General features: G+C 44.9%; 1 protein-coding gene across 1 annotated transcript; it reads left to right on the forward strand.

The window, feature by feature from the left end:
- Positions 1-6,107: 6,107 nt before the first annotated feature.
- TP53I3 (tumor protein p53 inducible protein 3) lies at positions 6,108-17,115 on the forward strand. The gene is given in 6 exon segments (XM_030558429.1): positions 6,108-6,250; positions 7,069-7,201; positions 7,204-7,335; positions 10,702-10,914; positions 12,458-12,653; positions 16,926-17,115. Coding segments are annotated over 6 exon segments (1,002 nt in total). The 5' UTR covers positions 6,108-6,112.
- The last annotated feature ends 549 nt before the right edge of the window (positions 17,116-17,664 follow it).

Here is a 17,664-nt window from a genome sequence, read left to right on the forward strand (position 1 = left end):
ATTTAACAACTTCTGTGAATATCCAGTGAGAGGGACTATACACTGTAGAGAGATGTCTCTGGGTAATTTGGAAATTGGGGGTCACTGATTGTTACTTGCAAAGCAAGGTTTAGACTGGCAGAGTTCTGAAGAGTTTGTTGGCAAGGCACACGCACTAGAGGAAGCTGATGCATAGCTTAGTGACAGCAAAGATCTCACTTGCTGAGGCTCAGAGAGGTAACACAGTGTCTCATAGTTCTGGGTACCTCAAGCAAGGAGTCACAGTCTGGTCTCACCTCTGCTGAGTACTGTTAATATTGCTGTGCAATTCACAACTCTCATTCCTGACCAAGGCCTATCCCAAGGCCTACCGCAAGAAAAGCAACTATCTTCCCTCTCTTCTACAAATATGTTACTTGAGAGGTTGTAGAAGGTCCCTTCAGGCAGATCTGGAGCTAGACTCCTGGTGACAAATATAGCAATTCCAAGTCTCACCGACAGTGCCTTTCAGATTGAATTAAATCAACAGCAGAGGTGTCTATAACTATCACACCACTTTGCTCCTAGAATGAGGAACAGAACTCAGAAATCCAGCATTCCACTACTGTCTCATAAATAGCTGTATAATCCTCTAATAGAGCTTGTTGTGTCCCCCTCTAGTTGCTGGTTCACCTAGAGGATAACAGCCTACTTCTGCTACTAGTTACTTGTTTAATGTATGTGGAAGATATCTGTGGTGTAGATGCTCTCTCTCTCTCTCTTATACAGGGTAGCCTTTCTGGTAGCGATAACCTCAGCCAGAAGTGGTGTCTGAGCTCAAGGCCCTGAGATCAAAGCCCCCTTACATGGTGTTCCATAAGGACAAGGTTCAGCTCAGGCCTCACCGGGCTTTCCTCTCAAACGTTGTCTCCCAGTTTCACATCAACCAGGATATGTTCCTCCCAGTAGTCTATTCTAGGCGACACTCAAGTGTCAGGGAGCTAAGGCTTTACTCGTTGGATGTCCGCAGAGCACTAGCCTTCTACATCAAGAGAATGAAGCCGTTCCAAAAATACGTCCAGTTATTAGTAGCAGTGGCAGACAGAATGAAAGGTCTTCCTGTCTCTTCTCAACAGATTTCATCATGGATCACATCCTGAATCTGTGTTACAACCTGGCGGAGGTGCCTGCTGCTCCAATCACTGCACATTCCACCACGGCTCAGGCCTCTTCAACGGTGTTCCCGGTGCAGGTTCTCACCCAGGAAATCTGCAGAGCAGCGATGTGGTCCTCCATACACACTTTCACCGCACTATGCGATCACTCAGTGGGCCAAAGACAATGTGGCCTTTGGAAGAGCAGTGCTCCAATCAGTGGACAACTCCGACACCACCTCCTGAACTTGGGCTTGTGAGTCAACTGATTGGAATGGACATGAACAAGCAGTTGAAGAAGGAAAAAAGGTTACTCACCTTCTCATAACTGTTGTTCTTCGAGATGTGTTGTTCATGTCCATTCCAATACCCACTCTCCTACTCCTCTGTCGGAGTAGTCGGCAAGAAGGAACTGAGGGAGTGGCAGGTCGGCAGGACTCTTTATTGAGCACCAGGAAAGCACATCACCAGGGGGCACCCAGGCTGACCTGATAGATGCTGCTAGGGGAAAAATCTTCTGGCTAACGTGCACGTGCGCACACCTGATTGGAATGGACATGACCAACACATCTCAAAGAACAACAGTTACGAGAAGGTGAGCAACCATTTTTTATGGATAGTAAATGAGTCTGGATGAGATAATACTTAGACTAAGTCTTCAGCCTAATTTTTCCTGGCATGAGAGTTGTTTTGCCATTTTTTCCCTCTTACATAGATTTGCTGGTTTGTTTAAATACCACTTCTGCTGATAGGACAAAAGTGATATGTTGCATTGGAAGATTTTAGGTAAAAGGAAAAGTTAATTAGTATGATAAATACACAACCTTGTAATACTAAAATCCCTTCATACTGGAAAAAATTAGGGCAAGATGGCATGAAAACAAAATGACATGGAAATTGTATATACAGTAAAAGTTATGTAAATTGAAGAGCGTGCATGCATATTTTATGACAGTGCTTAATGCTGACTGGAGAAAAGAGAATGAATATGTTATATGTAAGTACATGAAGAAGGGGCCCAAACTGGAGAAACAGTGGACCAGAAACTGAAGGAATGCAACAGAAGGACCAGACATCAGAGGCTGCAATGATCATCATGAAGTATAGGAGAACTTCCTGATTCTCAGGAATTTGGTAACTTGGGCCCCTACTGTGAGTGGTGACAAGTTATCACTGAATTAGAACCTGATTAAACCACATGCTGTAATGAGTCATTCCTGTGTTAGGCTCCAGCCAATCCTCAAGCCAGGAGCTGGTCTGGTGACTCCCAGGGCAGGTATATAACACTCATAAGTGATACAGCAGTTTAGTCTGCCAAAGTCACTTTATGGCTTAGAATTCTCCTCTGCCTGATAGTGGTCACTGACTCCACAGGACTTAGCCTGCCCTAGCCTTGTTCCCAGCTCTGTGCTTGCCTTGTTCCAAGCCTGCTCTTGACTCCTGATTCTGGCTGTGATCTCTGGCCTGAGTGCCACCGCACCAGGCACAAAGCCTGATTGCCACTGCTCTCCCGGTAAGCCTGGCCATCCACATTTCAGGTTCGAACAGCCAACTATTCCATCTTATCCAGAGCTGTAACTGGGCATTTTAGTGCCAGGGACGAGCAAGCATATTTTTGCTCCCTAGAGCTGGTGTGGGGATGTCACGGGGGTCATGAGAACCTTCAGATTTCTCCCTCCATTTAGCACAGAGGTTTTCAAACTGTGAGACGGGTCCCCCACAATTTGAAAACCGTTGCCTCCTGCCAAGAGTTGGTGGATTGGAAGGTGGTGGGATTGGAAGCCACCCGGCATGCTTGGGCTCCTGGTTCTCTGCGCTATGGGAGCTAGAGTGCTAGCTAGCTGCCGGGCAGCCCTTCCTTCCCTGATCCCCTGCCCAGGAGCATCATCTCAGGGAGCTTCTCATGGCAGCTTACAGTTTTGTGAGGCCCTGGGCCAGATCAAGTGAGGGCCCCTCCCCTCCCTTCTGCCTGCAGTACCTGCTGCCCCCACCCCAGCACTCCTGCCTGGGGGGGGAGTGGAGTCAGCACATGGGGGCTTGCCCTGCTCCACCCACCTGCTTGGTGCTCCAGTCAGGAGGAGCAGGGTTGGGGCATGGGGGTGGGCAGAGTGGGGCAAGTCCACACGCCCCGACCCTGCTCCCAGCCAGGAGTACCGGGCAGGTGGAGCAGGTCGGCGCATGAGGGTGCCCATTTTTCCAGGGCCCCCCAACCTGGCAGGAGGCAACAGTTTTCAAATTGTGGAGGGCATGCCCCACAGTTTGTAAACCCCTGTGCTAAATAAAAGGCAGAAATGGGGGGAGACATGTGACCCTGCATGCCCCCCAACACCACCCCATTTTTCCGCCCCAATGGCTTTTTGCCCGGGTGACTGCCCCATTTGCCCTATCCTAGTTATGGCCCTGATTTTATCTCTTTACCGTCAGGCATAAATATATGTTCTGACACTATACATGACAATAATTCTGTCTGAACGTTTATAAATAAAGGTGCAAATTGATTAAGCCTAACGTGGGTGGACTTGTGTTTCAGTTTCCTACCTTATACTCCCAACAATTTCAACAGTTAAAACTAATTTGTTAAATAAACCCAGCTTGCAGAATTCAGAGTCGAGAAGCCAGGTCAACAATCAAACATTTTGCCTAGGGAAAAGTGCTTTCATATTCAAACAGGCAGCACTGTGAAAAAAAAGAGGAACTGGCCCAAATCCCTTTGCTTACATAGGGAAGAAGGATATAGATTTCTGTCTGATTACCACAATGACAGGAACCAGATTGATCAAGCAAAAACATGTTTGTTTGTAGAAGTTTATCAAAATCTCTGACTTTGAATTCTGTATGTGTTTTTGCGTTAAATACAATCCCATTCTTTCTCCTCTCCACCCTGTTGGATTACATGATAACTTCTAGGGACAGGGCTGGGAAAGGAGGAAGTGGACTCAAACTGCTTTAGAAGAAAGGGATTAACTTTTGCTCCTTGTGTGTGGAAAACCTTTCTTGGTATGCAGGATAAAGGTGAGTATTAAATTGTATCCAAGAACCAAATATCTACATTGCTTAAATTATTTTGGTCAATTGTATTGTCCTAATTAGTTACTGACAATCAGGCAAACATGTAAAAGATATGCTTGCTTGGATGTTTAATAGTTTGAAGTGGGCTGAAGAGAGGTCATCATCAGTTTTTTAAAAATGCTACTTTGTTCTACAAATTTTTTACCTATCTCTATTGTAAACTAACCCAAGATTACTGTGACTGAAAGGATTAGAGCAGAAGCAAATGTTATATTCTCTATGTATTCCAGTTCTGTGCACTTGAAAGAACTTTGTAAATAGTCAGTTTCACTATAGTCATTTTACTGTGATGTCTGTATGAGTCTTTCACCTAGCAACGAAGAAGAAAAAGCATATGTAAAAAATGTGTTTTGAAAAATTATGAATAAAGATAGAGGGATTAAGGAATGAGTATAACATCTTTATTTTTTATTTATTGACTAAATTTCACATTGATGATGTTCATGGATCTGCTAATTTTCATCATTCACTTTAACATGCACAATAAAGATGAAAATGCGGAAAGCAGGAGCAAACTGTCTTGTGGGAAGGTGTCTGGTGGAGCTCTGTAAGACTCCCATTATTTCAGGGTTGGCTTTCTTTGCAATTTCTGTGCCTGATTAGTACAGCTGAGAGTTAATCATTTAGATAAATGTTTAATCATCATAAATTAACCCCTGCGGTGACACGTAGTGAATCAATCTCCCGGTGTTCTGTGTGTCTCAATTGTGTATCGTTTTGTCATCCTAGGACCTAATGCTGCAAGCACTTAAGTATCTGCATAATGTTAGTCCTGTGGGTAGTTCTATTAAAATAACATTAATTGGTAACATTTGTATTTTAAATCAATGGGACAACTCCATGTGAGTAAAGTCCTACATATGCTTAAGAGTTTGCAGGATTAGGACCTAAAACTGCAGGCTCCTTGGAGCAGTGATCCATTCTCCTCCATATTCTGTACAGTGCTGGGTACACGGTTGGCACTTAGTAGATAATACAGAAGATGAGCCCCTCTGTGATTTCCCATCTCCTGTTGCCCTTCCCATTGCACCAATGGAGAATCTTTTCTGACCTAAAGCTGCCAGGCAGGCTGACTCTATACCAGCTTGTGCACGCTTCGCATCTTGACAGATACCCCCAAAGCAAAGGAATCAAGAAACAGCACATAGGAGGAGAGAAAGACACCTAGCACCCATAAGACTGCAACAGTTAGTGGAAGAAAACATGAGATTCCTAGAGCAAGTCAGGCACAGAGGAATCTCCTGCTAAGGAGAATGAATCAGGAGGTTTTAAAACCAGTAATCATTTTCTGTCTCAAATCAACTTGCTGCTGTTTTACTGTGTCTTTACATTGGCAGCTGAAGAGCTGAATCACAAATCTGAGGTTAGATAAAACTTTATACATATGAAATAAATTATTCTTGCTCCCTCTACTGAGGTGTTTAAAATTATGTTTAGCTCTTTGTCTGTGTCAATTATTTTACAGGCCAATGTACCTTTGCAGCTTGAACATTGATCCCCTGATTCTGCCATCAGCTCCATGCTGGTGGATTTCTTCACTCACATGGAGTCCTTTGAAGTCAATTGGGCTCCATGCAGGGCATGAGGGGCACATCCACACAGAACACGCTACAGGATTGGGACCTCTGATTTCATGCAAAGTGACCCTAACTTTGTGGGTCATTAGATGACTGTTTTGAAACTAATGTTTTGTCCTGGTTTGAATGTAATGCATTAACTTTAAACCATTACCTGCCACGATCCCCCATCTCACGTTGTTTATGCTGGAGACTGGTCTAGATTGTCCAAGTTGTGCACAGTGGCGTCTTTGGGGCCGTCTAGGTTTATGAATGGATATCAACAATTCACGTCTTAAGGCTGAACATGGGTTGCCTAGTGACAAGCAAATATACCTGCTTTAGTGCTTTCCTTTTTGTATTGGTTCAGAGAAAATGTTGGCAGTTTATTTTGACCAGCCAGGAGGCCCAGAGAATCTGTATGTGAAAGAGGTACCGAAACCACATCCAGGAAGAGGAGAAGTCCTTATAAAAGTGTCTACCAGTGCTCTGAACAGGATTGACTTATTCCAGGTATGTCTCTGGTAAGCTGACTTATAGACCTGTGGGACACACTGCATTGCTTAGACTCAGTTTTTGAGTAACAGAAGAGTCTGGCTTGAATTTTGACAGATCTGAAAAGTTAAGAGGGGTTGGACCTGGTTAGCAAGGAAAAGTTCAGAGTGCTTTAAAAAGAGGTGGTTGGTGATTCAGTAGGTGGCACTTCTTCATCACCTGAGTCCTCACTGAACCTATGACCCATTATGATATCGGGCATTGTGCTCCTGGAGGTGTCTCCTTTCAGGTGAGATGAAAACAGCTCTAGTCACTCGTGCCCACTTAAAAATTCCCATAACATTCTCATGAACATAAGGGTGTTAACTCTAGTACCTTGGCTAAATTCCAATTTAAGTAGTCACATTCTACCTACCTCTTAAAACGTACATTAGCAGCCAACGTCTTGGCTGACACAATGGGGACTGAACCAGGGACCTCCAGAGCTAAAAGCATGAGAGTCTGTAGCTTGTGCTAAAGCTCAGCAACTGGGGATAACTCATATCTTCAGCAGATCAGCACCGAGGGGGACCTGTAACACACTCACCAGTTGGTTACAGACATATAAAGTTTCAAGAACAAAACATGCTCAGCCTAAAAAAGGAAGTGTAATTATTGCTAAAAATACCACCAAGGATAGGAGATTCTAAAAAGACTTGGATTGAAATGTATTTGCATGATGTGACCAGAACTAAAACCGAGGGGGGTTCTGAAGTAAAACTGAATAAAGAGAGATTAGGTTAAGTGGCGGATCAAATTGCAGTTCATTGCACTGGTTATTCTTTCTGATTTTGCAGAGGAGCGGAAAGTATCCTTTCCCAAAAGGAGCAAATGACATTCTAGGCTTAGAAGCAGCTGGACTTGTGGCTGGGTTCGGATCTGGTTGCAAGGGTCAGTGGAAAACTGGAGATACAGTGATGGCTCTGCTGTCTGCGGTGGCCAGGCAGAATACGTCACTGTGCCAGAAGGTCATCTGATGCCGATCCCTAATGGTATGACTTTTGTTCAGGCTGTGGCCATTCCTGAAGCCTGGCTAACAGCCTTTCAGTTGCTGCATTTTGTAGGTCAATGATGTATCTGCAAATCCTGTTTGCCATTTTCTTCTGTTCATTGCCCAGATCTGAATGTCACTTGCCTTTGAAGAGAGTTTTCTATGTCACTCCATGCATCTAGCCCTTTGACCTTTCTTTTCCACATGATTTAGATGTACAAGACCTAAATTCCTAAAGGTTGGCCACATCTATTCAATAATAACTTGCTTTGCTGATTGCATATTTAAAAGGGAAGAATTCAAAAAGGGGCTTGGCTTTACAGTAGAACCTGAGAGTTACGAATTGACCAGTCAACCACATGTTGGCACCAGAAGTACGCAATTAAGCAGCAGCAGGAAAAAAAAAAAAAAAAGCAAATACAATGCAGTGCTGTGTTAAATGTAAACTACTAAAAAATTTAGGGAAAGTTTAAATTTTTTGACAAGGTAAGGAAATTGTTTCTATGCTTGTTTCATTTAAATTAAGATGGTTAAAAGCAGCATTTTTCTTCTGCATAGTAAAGTTTCAAAGCAGTATTAAGTCAATGTTCAGTTGTAATCTTTTGAAAGAACAACCAAAACATTTTGTTCAGAGTTACAAACCTTTCAGAGTTATGAACAATCTCCATTCCCGAGGTGTTTGTAACTCTGAGGTTCTACTGCACTTTGCATCTGTATTTCCCAGCTGGGAACTACAGCTTTCCATTAAACTCCAAATGCTGTATTTTCCCCCAAAGCAAGGCCTACCTCTAAGAGTCTGACTTCACTACAAACTCAGTCATGTCGGGAGGTCCACTCACAACATGATTGTCGCCTGATACTGTCTGAGCATGGTTTGGAATTATGGAATCTATGCTGGACAACACCCATGCTGTGCCTTGGTTCCCAGAGACAGCTGTATTTGTAGGTCAAACTGCCACTGAAGTTAGAGGGATGCTCAGCATTTTTAAAATCCCACATGGAACATATTAGACAGGCCCTAAAGTATCATTCTACTGAATTTCTCTAACTGCTTCGTTTCTGACTGTTTGCAGGTCAGTGTTAGTTGGCAGATGTCCATTACCACAAATCAGCTTAGCACCCCTGCTGCAAAGCTCAGCAGAGAGACTAAGCTATGTAAAATGAACTGTCCTTTTGTCACCAAACTAGACGTGGTCTCTCTACTACTTGGTAGAAGAACATCAATTGGGCAGTGTAGGGAAGCTTGTATTGCTGCTATCCAGGCTTCTGTGGCCAAATAGGATTTTGGTCTCCAGGGCTGTTGAGCCCATACCTTTCAATAGCACTAAATGACCCCCACTAAATTGTACTCAAATCTGTTAACATTATGTATGTTCTGGGGCTTATAAGCAATTACAAGATAATATAATTATAGGAGGGACGAGAGCACCCTCTGTTATGAAGGTTGCCTGACATTTCCCATTGTAAGACCCTCTTTTCAGCTGGTTATAACTTAGCCAAACATTAACTATTCTAGAAAATTTTAGCCAAAACAACTCAGGCATTTCCAAGAACAAGTTTAAGGAAAATTGTTTTGTCATGTTAAAAAATACTAGCAACCTTATTTTGAGACATTCTAGTGCCCTCGTGCACTGGAGCAGGAACTTGGAATTTGGCCTTTGTGTCTGGGATGTGCCTTTTGCCATCACTGTGAAAATCTGCCCAAATCTGCCCAAGTTATAAGCCTTTTTAAAATCAGAAGCTCAGCAGAGACTTGATGAAGTTTAGAATCTAAAGTCTCTGGAGATTCCATCTGCAGTGAGCTTGCTTCAGCCCAGAGCTACGAAGGACTTTCCCTGCAATTGCAGCTCTGAGCTATTGTGGGCTGTGCTAGGTCTGGGCCAAGCATCTGGGTGCAGACAAAGAGCCTGGAGTGGGGAGACTGGGACTGGAGATTGGCAGTGTGAGGACAGGTAAACTAGGAGTTGGGGGAAAGTCAAGGATTGGCTGAGCAAGGAGCCTGGAAATGGGAGCCAGGGGCAAGAGCTCAGTGTGTCATGGGGAAGGAAGTGGGTGGAGGGGAGACAGAGCTGACAAGGAGCTAGGATGCAGTGGGAGAACTGTGGCAGGCTGGGCACAGAGACTTGGATAAGGAACTGAGTGGGGGCACTGGGATTGGATGAGAGGCCACAAGGTGAGTTGGAATGGGAACGGGGGTGGGGAATGTGGGGGATAACTGAACAGAGACAGATTGGATGAGTAGCCAGGAGGGGGAGCTGGGACTGGATGGCAAGGAGACAGAGGATAAGGTGCCAGGGCTGCGTGGAGGGGAAAGTGGGAATAGTTAGGCAGGAGAACTGGGAGGAAGACTAGGACTGTGAGTGCTGGCGGAGATTGGGATTGGAACAGAGAATCTAGAGGGGCACACAAGGACTAGCTGGACAAGGAAACTGAGAATGGGATAAGAAACCTGAGGAATGGAGACTAAGACTGGCTAGGTGAGAATAGAATGAGGAAGCAAGTAAGGACGAGACAGGATTGTGACAGAGACAGTTTGGAGGTCAAGGGGTCAAGCTTGAAGAAAACAGACAGAAGAGTCTGTGCCCAGTAGAGAACACTCCCCTCCAGAGCGTAGAATGAAACTAAAGATTCTTGAGTCTCACCATTCCTCTTCTATCAGAAAATATCAGTGAAACCCTCTGGCAAAGTGTCTAGTGCTGGTCCATACAGGGGATTACAACTACTACTGCTATTATTTATTACATTAGCTCAAATATCAGAGATCTGTATTCAGGAGCGCTAGACCAATCTGTACAGCAGGGGTGCCGAGAGCCATTGAACCAAACTGTAAACCCTGTATATAATGGAAACCACTTCAAACCAGAGGATGTGGAAGCACCCCAGCACCCCTAGTTTCAGCACCTATGACTGCATGGTGTATCTAATGGTTCCAACCCCGCTGATAAACCATATGTGTCATCATGATTCCACATAATAGAATTTCTGTTTGCTTTATTTAGAACATATGAAATTACAAACAAAAAAAGAAGTTAAAGGAACGTTATTAAGATTGCAAATCAAGGACTCAAAAATTAAGATTGCCAGAATTAAGGTTGCCTGTGCAATCTCAGTTTTCTCACCTTGCACGTATACATTATGATACAGTCCCTATGAAACGATCACATACTATTTTTTTCACAGGACCCCCCTGCCTCATTCAGTGAACAAGATATATGGTGCTCACTTACAGAGCAGCTATTCAATATTTTACTGCATGCACGTACACCAGGTCTGGATTTTTTCTCTCATTAAAGCTGTTCAACAGCTGCTTATTTTAGCTGCAGAATCCACAAATTAGGGATAACTTGTTCAGCTAGTTACTGAGCACTTTTTACCACAACCATGTCTAATCTAAAGGCAGTCCCAAATGGGTTGTTCATTTCCCTATGTTTTGCTTTAGGTAAAGTACAGAGTGGACAGACAGTGCTGATCCACGCAGGAGCTAGTGGAGTTGGCACAGCAACCATTCAACTGACTAGACTGGCAAAAGCTATTTCCATTGTAACAGCTGGAACACAAGAGAAACTCCAGCTGGCAGCAAAACTTGGAGCAGCTGCTGGGTTCAACTACAAGGAGGAGGATTTTAGGGAAAGGGTCCTGGAGTTCACAAATGGTGAGAATCTTTGGGTAACCCAACAACTGCACTGGTATTCATAATCATGATTTAGGAAAAGTCTGCATTCTTCTCCTATGAAGTTGCTGTTGCATTTCAACTAGCTACATCTACACTGCAGTAAAAGACCCATGATACGGCCATGGCTGGCCCAGGTCAGCTGTTTTGGGCTCGCGGGGCTCAGCCTGCAGGGCTAAACATTGCAGTGTAGACATTCGGGTTTGGGCTGGAGTCATGGGTCGGAAACCTCACAAGGGAGTAGGTCTTAAATCCCAGGCCTGAGCCCAAATGTCTGTGCCGCAATTTTTAGCCCTGCAGCCTAAGCTCCATGAGCCCAAGTCAATTGTCCCGGACTCTGAAACTCAGTGCTGTGGGTTATTAATGTTGCAGCATAGAAGTACCCTTAGATCATCCCATCAGGGAGGTTGATTTTCACACAGAAGGCCTCCCCATCTCAAATCTGTTATGGCCTGTTGTTGGCTGGGAGGGGAATCTGTAGTCCTAGATGAGGCCTAAAACTCAGGTGTTGAGCACTAGCAGTGCTAAAAATCCCATGACTACTTTGAATAATGATGTCCTGGCCAAATTCCAAGTTGGATAATTATGTTCCACCTAGCAATCACTCCCACTCTAGTTTTATTCAGATGTGGCAACCTTCATTCCCTGACTTAAGCTGCTATTTAGTGTTATGCACTTTATATAGTTATTGCATTTCACCTTGGAAGTGGCTGGTTTCAGTAAGATTTCAATATGCTCAGCACCTACAGGACATACCCAATGTCAGCATAGAACTTCTCTAGCTGGGCCCTATTTTCAGCAGTTCCCCTTTTGTTGTTGTTATTGTTGTGGGCACAAATATTGTGCCTGCATTGCTTATGCATCCATAAGTAATTGTGAGCACAAGTCCCAGCATTTGGATTGCTAAATGTTTGACTGTGGGCACAAAAAATGTACACAATTTTTTTTACTTGCTCACTCTGCCTAGAAAAAGGTTATTGTGCTTTCTATGGATATTTAGGGCATAGTTTATGGATTTGCATATGTGTATTGTGATACAGCATGGCCAGAGGACAGCAGGAGAGAGTTAGAAGGGAGCCTTATTCCCTGTAAGGGGAAGAAAGTTTGCTACAGATTAACTAGAGCACCTGAAGCCAATTAGAGCACCTGCAGTCAGTCACATGATAAACCCCCCCTGCTTCCCAGGTCCCTCCCTCTCCACTCCCCTCCTCAATGACACTAATGGGTCAATTAATATTCCAATTCAGGGGTAAGAAATGGTGAGACCCATCATGATAGTGCTGGCAATTTGCCACAGTATGTATATATTTATATTTATATTTAGCCTGGCCCTGCAGTTATTACTCACAAGTAGTCACATTGACTTCAGGGGGACTAATCCCATAAGTAAGAGTTGCAGGACTGTGCCCCTCTGTATACAGACCTACTTGTCTCAGTCTGTTTTTTTTGTTTGTTTTGTTTCAAATTATCCCACATTTTGATTTCTCCAAAGTACATTGTTGAAATCCTTTCTGTTCCACTTGAGGCTCTGGAGTGGATGTTATTTTAGACTGCATTGGTGGTTCCTACTGGGAGAAGAACCTCAATTGTCTGAGTACTGATGGCCAGTGGATTGTGTATGGACTGTTGGGTGGAGGTGAAGTACATGGAGATCTGCTTGCAAGGTTGCGTTCCAAAAGAGGGAGCCTGCTTACTAGTCTGTTAAGATCACGAGAAAAGGAGGCAAGTGATGACTAGCAACCTCTTTATTTAGTTTAACACAGGAATCTGTAATTCTAATTACTTTGTTTCCTTTTAATACCAGTGATAAAATATTGTATTCATAGAACGGGAAGGGACGTCAAGAGGTCATCTAGTCCAGTTCCCTGCATTCATGACAGGACTAAGTATTATCTAGACCATCCGTGACAGGTGTTTGTCTAACCTGCTCTTAAAAATCTCCAATGATGGAGATTCCACACCCTCTGTAGGCAATTTATTCCAGTGCTTAACCACCCTGACATTTAGGAAGTTTTCCTAATGTCCAACCTAAATCTTCCTTGCTGCAATTTAAGCCCATTGTTTCTTGTCCTTTCCTCAGCAGTTAAGAACAAATTTTCTCCCTCCTCATTATAACAACCTCTTATGTACTTGAAAACTGTTATCATGTCCCCTCTCAGTCTTCTCTTTTCCAGATTAAACAAACTCAATTTTTTCAATCTTCCCTCATAGGTCATGTTTAATCATTTTTGTTGCTCTTTTCTGGACTTTCTCCAATTTCTCCATATCTTTCCTGAAATGTGGCGCCCAGAACTGGACACAATACTCCAGTTGAGGCCTAATCGGCACAGAGTAGAGCGGAAGAATTACTACTTGTGTCTTTCTTACAACACTCCTGCTAATACATCCCAGAATGATGTTCGCTTTTTTTTGCCACAGTGTTACATTGTTGACTCATATTTACCTTGTGGTCCACTACGACCCCCAGATCCTTTTCTGCAGTACTCCTTCCTAGGCAGTCGTTTCCCGTTTTGTATGTGTGCAACTGATTGTTCCTTCCTAAGTAGAGTATTTTGTATTTATCCCTATTGAATTTCATTCTATTTACATCAGACCATTTCTCCAGTTTGTCCAGATCTTTTTGAATTGTAGTCCCATCCTCCAAAGCACTTGCAACTCCTTCCAGCTTGGTATTATTACTATTGCATTATTGTATTAATGCAGTATAGTATTAATATAGTACCATACGAATAACACTCACATTTTTATTATATCCCGGAAGGCAATCCAGAATCAAACTATATTGTCCTTGTACTACTTGTGCCACATCCATCTCTATTGTAACACAGCTGAAACCAGTGGAATAACACCAGGGATGATTTGTATTAACTGGGTTTTTGATTAGCCTCTTGTATGTATGTAGCGGAGTGGTCACCCCGCTCCTGCCCTGAAGGGCTTTAAACAGCCCTGGGAAAGTGCTGTGGTGGGGGATAAGCTAGGCTGATTGGGGGAAGCAGCCTAGGGTGACCAGATCACAAGAGTGAAACATCAGGACACATTGGTCGAGTGGGGGAGGGGAGAGACAGACACAGGTGCACAGCCCTGACCAGAGCCAGAAGCACACTGGTCCACCTGGCCCTGTGCTACCAGCGTGCTCCTTCCTGGTGGGGGTGGGCCCATGCTGTGCCACACAGCTCTCCTGCCCAGCGTCCCCTGGATCCACTATACCCACAGCCCCCCTACAACCCTTCCACCACAAATGCACAGTTCTGTGCACACACACCCCACCCTGCACCCCCGGCCCACAGCCCCACCACAGCTGCTCAGCACCCCACACAGAATGCCCCACTCACTAGTTTCCCAATACACACACTTCCCCTCCCTCCCTTCCTTCCTCTTTCCTAGTGCCCTTCCCCACAGCCCCACCACAACTACACAATGCCCCACACAGACCCGCACTGCCCAGTGCCCTGACGCACACAGATCTCCCCCACTGCCCAGCACCCCCAATAGGCCCCCACTGTCTAGCACCCCAAAACACACAAACCTCCCCCACTGCCCAGCGCCCTCCACACACCTCCCAGATACTCACTCCACCACACCCTGCCCCGTTCCCTGGTTGCACTCACCAGCCCTTCTGGGAGGTCTCTGGCTTCTAGATTGAGAGCAGGGAGGGGAGTCTCCAGACTCTCCACGTGCTGCGCCCACCACAAGTGCGACCTCCGTGGCTCCCATTGGCCGGGAAAAGTGCCAATGGACGCTGCTGTAGCTGCGGAGCGGGGCTTGCAGGCGCCAGCAGCACGCAGAGCACCCCAACCCTAAGAGCCAGAAGGACCTGCCAGGGGGCCAGGTCGGGAGTCCCGGCAGTGCTCAAATGGGGCAGCTTCCACCCCGGGAAGCATCCGGCAGGCTGGTCCCTCTGGCTCTCAGGGTTGTGGGTCGGGTCGGGTGGGGGGGGGCAGAGGGCTCTCTGCCTGCTCCCAGCGCCTGCAAGCAGCATGTGGCACTCCTGCGGTGGCTGCAGTCCAGACGGTCCCTGATATCAGGACAAAGGGCGTCCTGACCGATGTAAGTTCAGGACGCAGGACAAGTCTTCGAAAATCGGGACTGTCCGATAATATCGGGACATCTGATCCACCACAGGTGGGGCCATGCCATAATCAGCCCGGAGCTGGCCCTATAAGAGGGCTGAAAGCCAGAGACTCACACAGATTCTCTCTCTAGTCTCTGAGGGAGAAGGACCTGGCTGCCTGGGAAGCTGAGAAGGGTATCTAGGGGAGAACAATGAGGGGAAGGGCAGAGGGAGCTGGGGAGCTCCAGCTTAGCAAAGCCCCAGACTGCAGGCCAAGCTAAGAGCCCGCAAAAGGGTACTAAGGCTGCAGAGGGGTAGCCCAGATATAGGCAGAGGCAGCTGGTCCAACCCTGTTTGCCAGTGATGAGTGGTTTACAAACTGCAGTCTGTCCCAGGGAGAAAGGGCTAGATGATGACTGGCAGTAGCCACTGAGGCAAGGTGGGGATAGAGGGGGTTGGGGGTTTGCCTGGAGGGGAGACCTAGAAACAGTGGGTTGCTGCTAAATTTGTGGCCATGAAAATCACATCACAGACCATGAAATCTAGCCTCCCCTATGATATCTGGTCTCCGGCCACCCAGTTCTGAAGAAGCGGTTGCTGGTCGGGCACCCAGTTCTGAAGGCAGTGCTATGGCCAGCAATAAGCACAGAAATAAGGGTGGCAATGCCATGCCACCTTTACTTCTCAGCTGCTGCTGGTAGTGGCGCTGCCTTCAGAGCTGGGCACCCGGCCAGCAGCCACCGTTGTCATCTCCCAGCTTCTGTCAGCAGCAGTGGAAAAGTAAGGGGGGCAATACCATGACCCCCTAATAGGCTTGAAACCGCTTCATTTGGATTGGGGCCCTCAGTTTGAGAAACACTGTGGAGAAATCACATATTTTTTGCAAAATTTGCTATTTATGCTATGACCAACCTGTAAAAAATGTGTGATTTCTCCATGAGTTAAGTAGACCCCTAGTTATAAAAATGGTTACCCCCCTTCCCCCATTTTGTTTCAGGCCCTGCATGCAACTTAGCCAGCCAAAGTCTATCTTCCCCCAATTAATGTATCACTAGCAGTTAGGCATCACTGTGCAGCCCAGACTTACGTGCTATAGCTCTGACAGAGGTGCAGATCTTAGGTCATGTCCCTCAGGCTAGCTTAGGTTGCTTCCCACCTTGCGTGCTACCTTAGATTACTTCCCACCTTGCATGCTATCTTTTGTGGATCACAGTCTAAAAAAGACACCTCTCTCTTCCCACTCATTGTATAGGGAGTGTAGGCACCTAACTCAGGCTTTGTGGGTTGCAGTGCTGTTTGTTTATCTAAACACCTAAAAGTTACACACTGTGATACTCAGCTTTCAATGCCTAAGTCCCTTCATAGATCCCACCATCAGTACTTTCTCTATGCTGCCCCTCATACTTGGGAGAAGCTCCCTGTAAACATCTGCAAAACCAACTCATCATCTTCCTTCATGTCCCTCCTCAAAACTCTCTCCTTTGCTATGATGTATACAAAAAAGCCATGACTAAGGCTCCTATGCACTATGGTAATCCAATAACCAATAATACAAAGAAGATACTACTGTGATGGCAGCAATATGAAACCCTAAGATATATTCTACCCAGGACCAATACAGTATTGTTCCTATACTATATTCTCAAGTCCTTTGTCCAATCTTATTTTAAATGCCTCTGTGATGGAGCTTCTGTCACTTACCTTGGGAAAATATGTCACCTCATTACTAAATTTAAATTCCTTGGGGGAGCTTAAACAATTCCTCTCCTTTAGGGTTTACATCCTTTAACTAATGTAGACTCCCAGTACAATAATGTTATGAAATGTAGTGTATATTTTAGAAACGTGCTCATTTTTATAGGTAATACTTAGAGATATGTGCATGAATTAGGAAAGTAAGAATAATTCTTAAAATATAATCTCCTTTCATTTTTTCTCTTCTGTATAAAGAAAAGCTGGTGAAAGCCTTCACAGAGAAAGTGTTGCCATATTTCTCCCAAGACAGATCTCCTCATGTCCAACCAATCATTGACAGTGTTTATCCTTTGCACAGGATTGTGGAGGCTCACAGGACCATGGAAGAAAACAAGAACCTTGGCAAAATTATAATTGAAATGCCTCCTTCATCTTAAAGAAGGGTGGGATGCTGCAGGTGTTCCACAGAGACTAAATTACTATTAATGTGTATGGGAGTTTGGCATCTGGAGCACCTGCAATTTCAGGCCACAAATTTGAAACGAATGACAGTGAGGAAGGATTGTGAGAGCGAGGAGTAAAACTAAGTCTTTGTACAAGACTGTTTTTTGAGAAAGTAATTCCCTTATAAGGGAATAATAACAAATCCAAATCTATCATTGGTCATTTTCCTTTCTATTTCACTGCTTGTTGTTTCCCATTCTTTAAAAACAACTGTTCAGCATAGGGGCTAGTAATCTATCTGAAACAAATCCCCACATCACTTTAGTATAACTCTGAGGTCCTATTGTAATTGTGCAAAGTGTGGGTCATTAATGGTGGTTTAGAATCTCAATGGCTCCCACTGTCTAGGACAATTGGTTATAAATGGTTTATTTACCTGCAAACCTTCCTGTGTAAGTGTGGGCCAACCCAGGAAGAATTGAGACTAAGGGTATGGCTACACTTGAAACTTCAAAGCGCTGCCGTGGCAGGGCTTTGAAATG

The sequence above is a fragment of the Gopherus evgoodei genome, chromosome 3 (genome assembly GCF_007399415.2).
Source record: "Gopherus evgoodei ecotype Sinaloan lineage chromosome 3, rGopEvg1_v1.p, whole genome shotgun sequence".
Lineage (NCBI taxonomy): Eukaryota > Metazoa > Chordata > Testudines > Testudinidae > Gopherus > Gopherus evgoodei.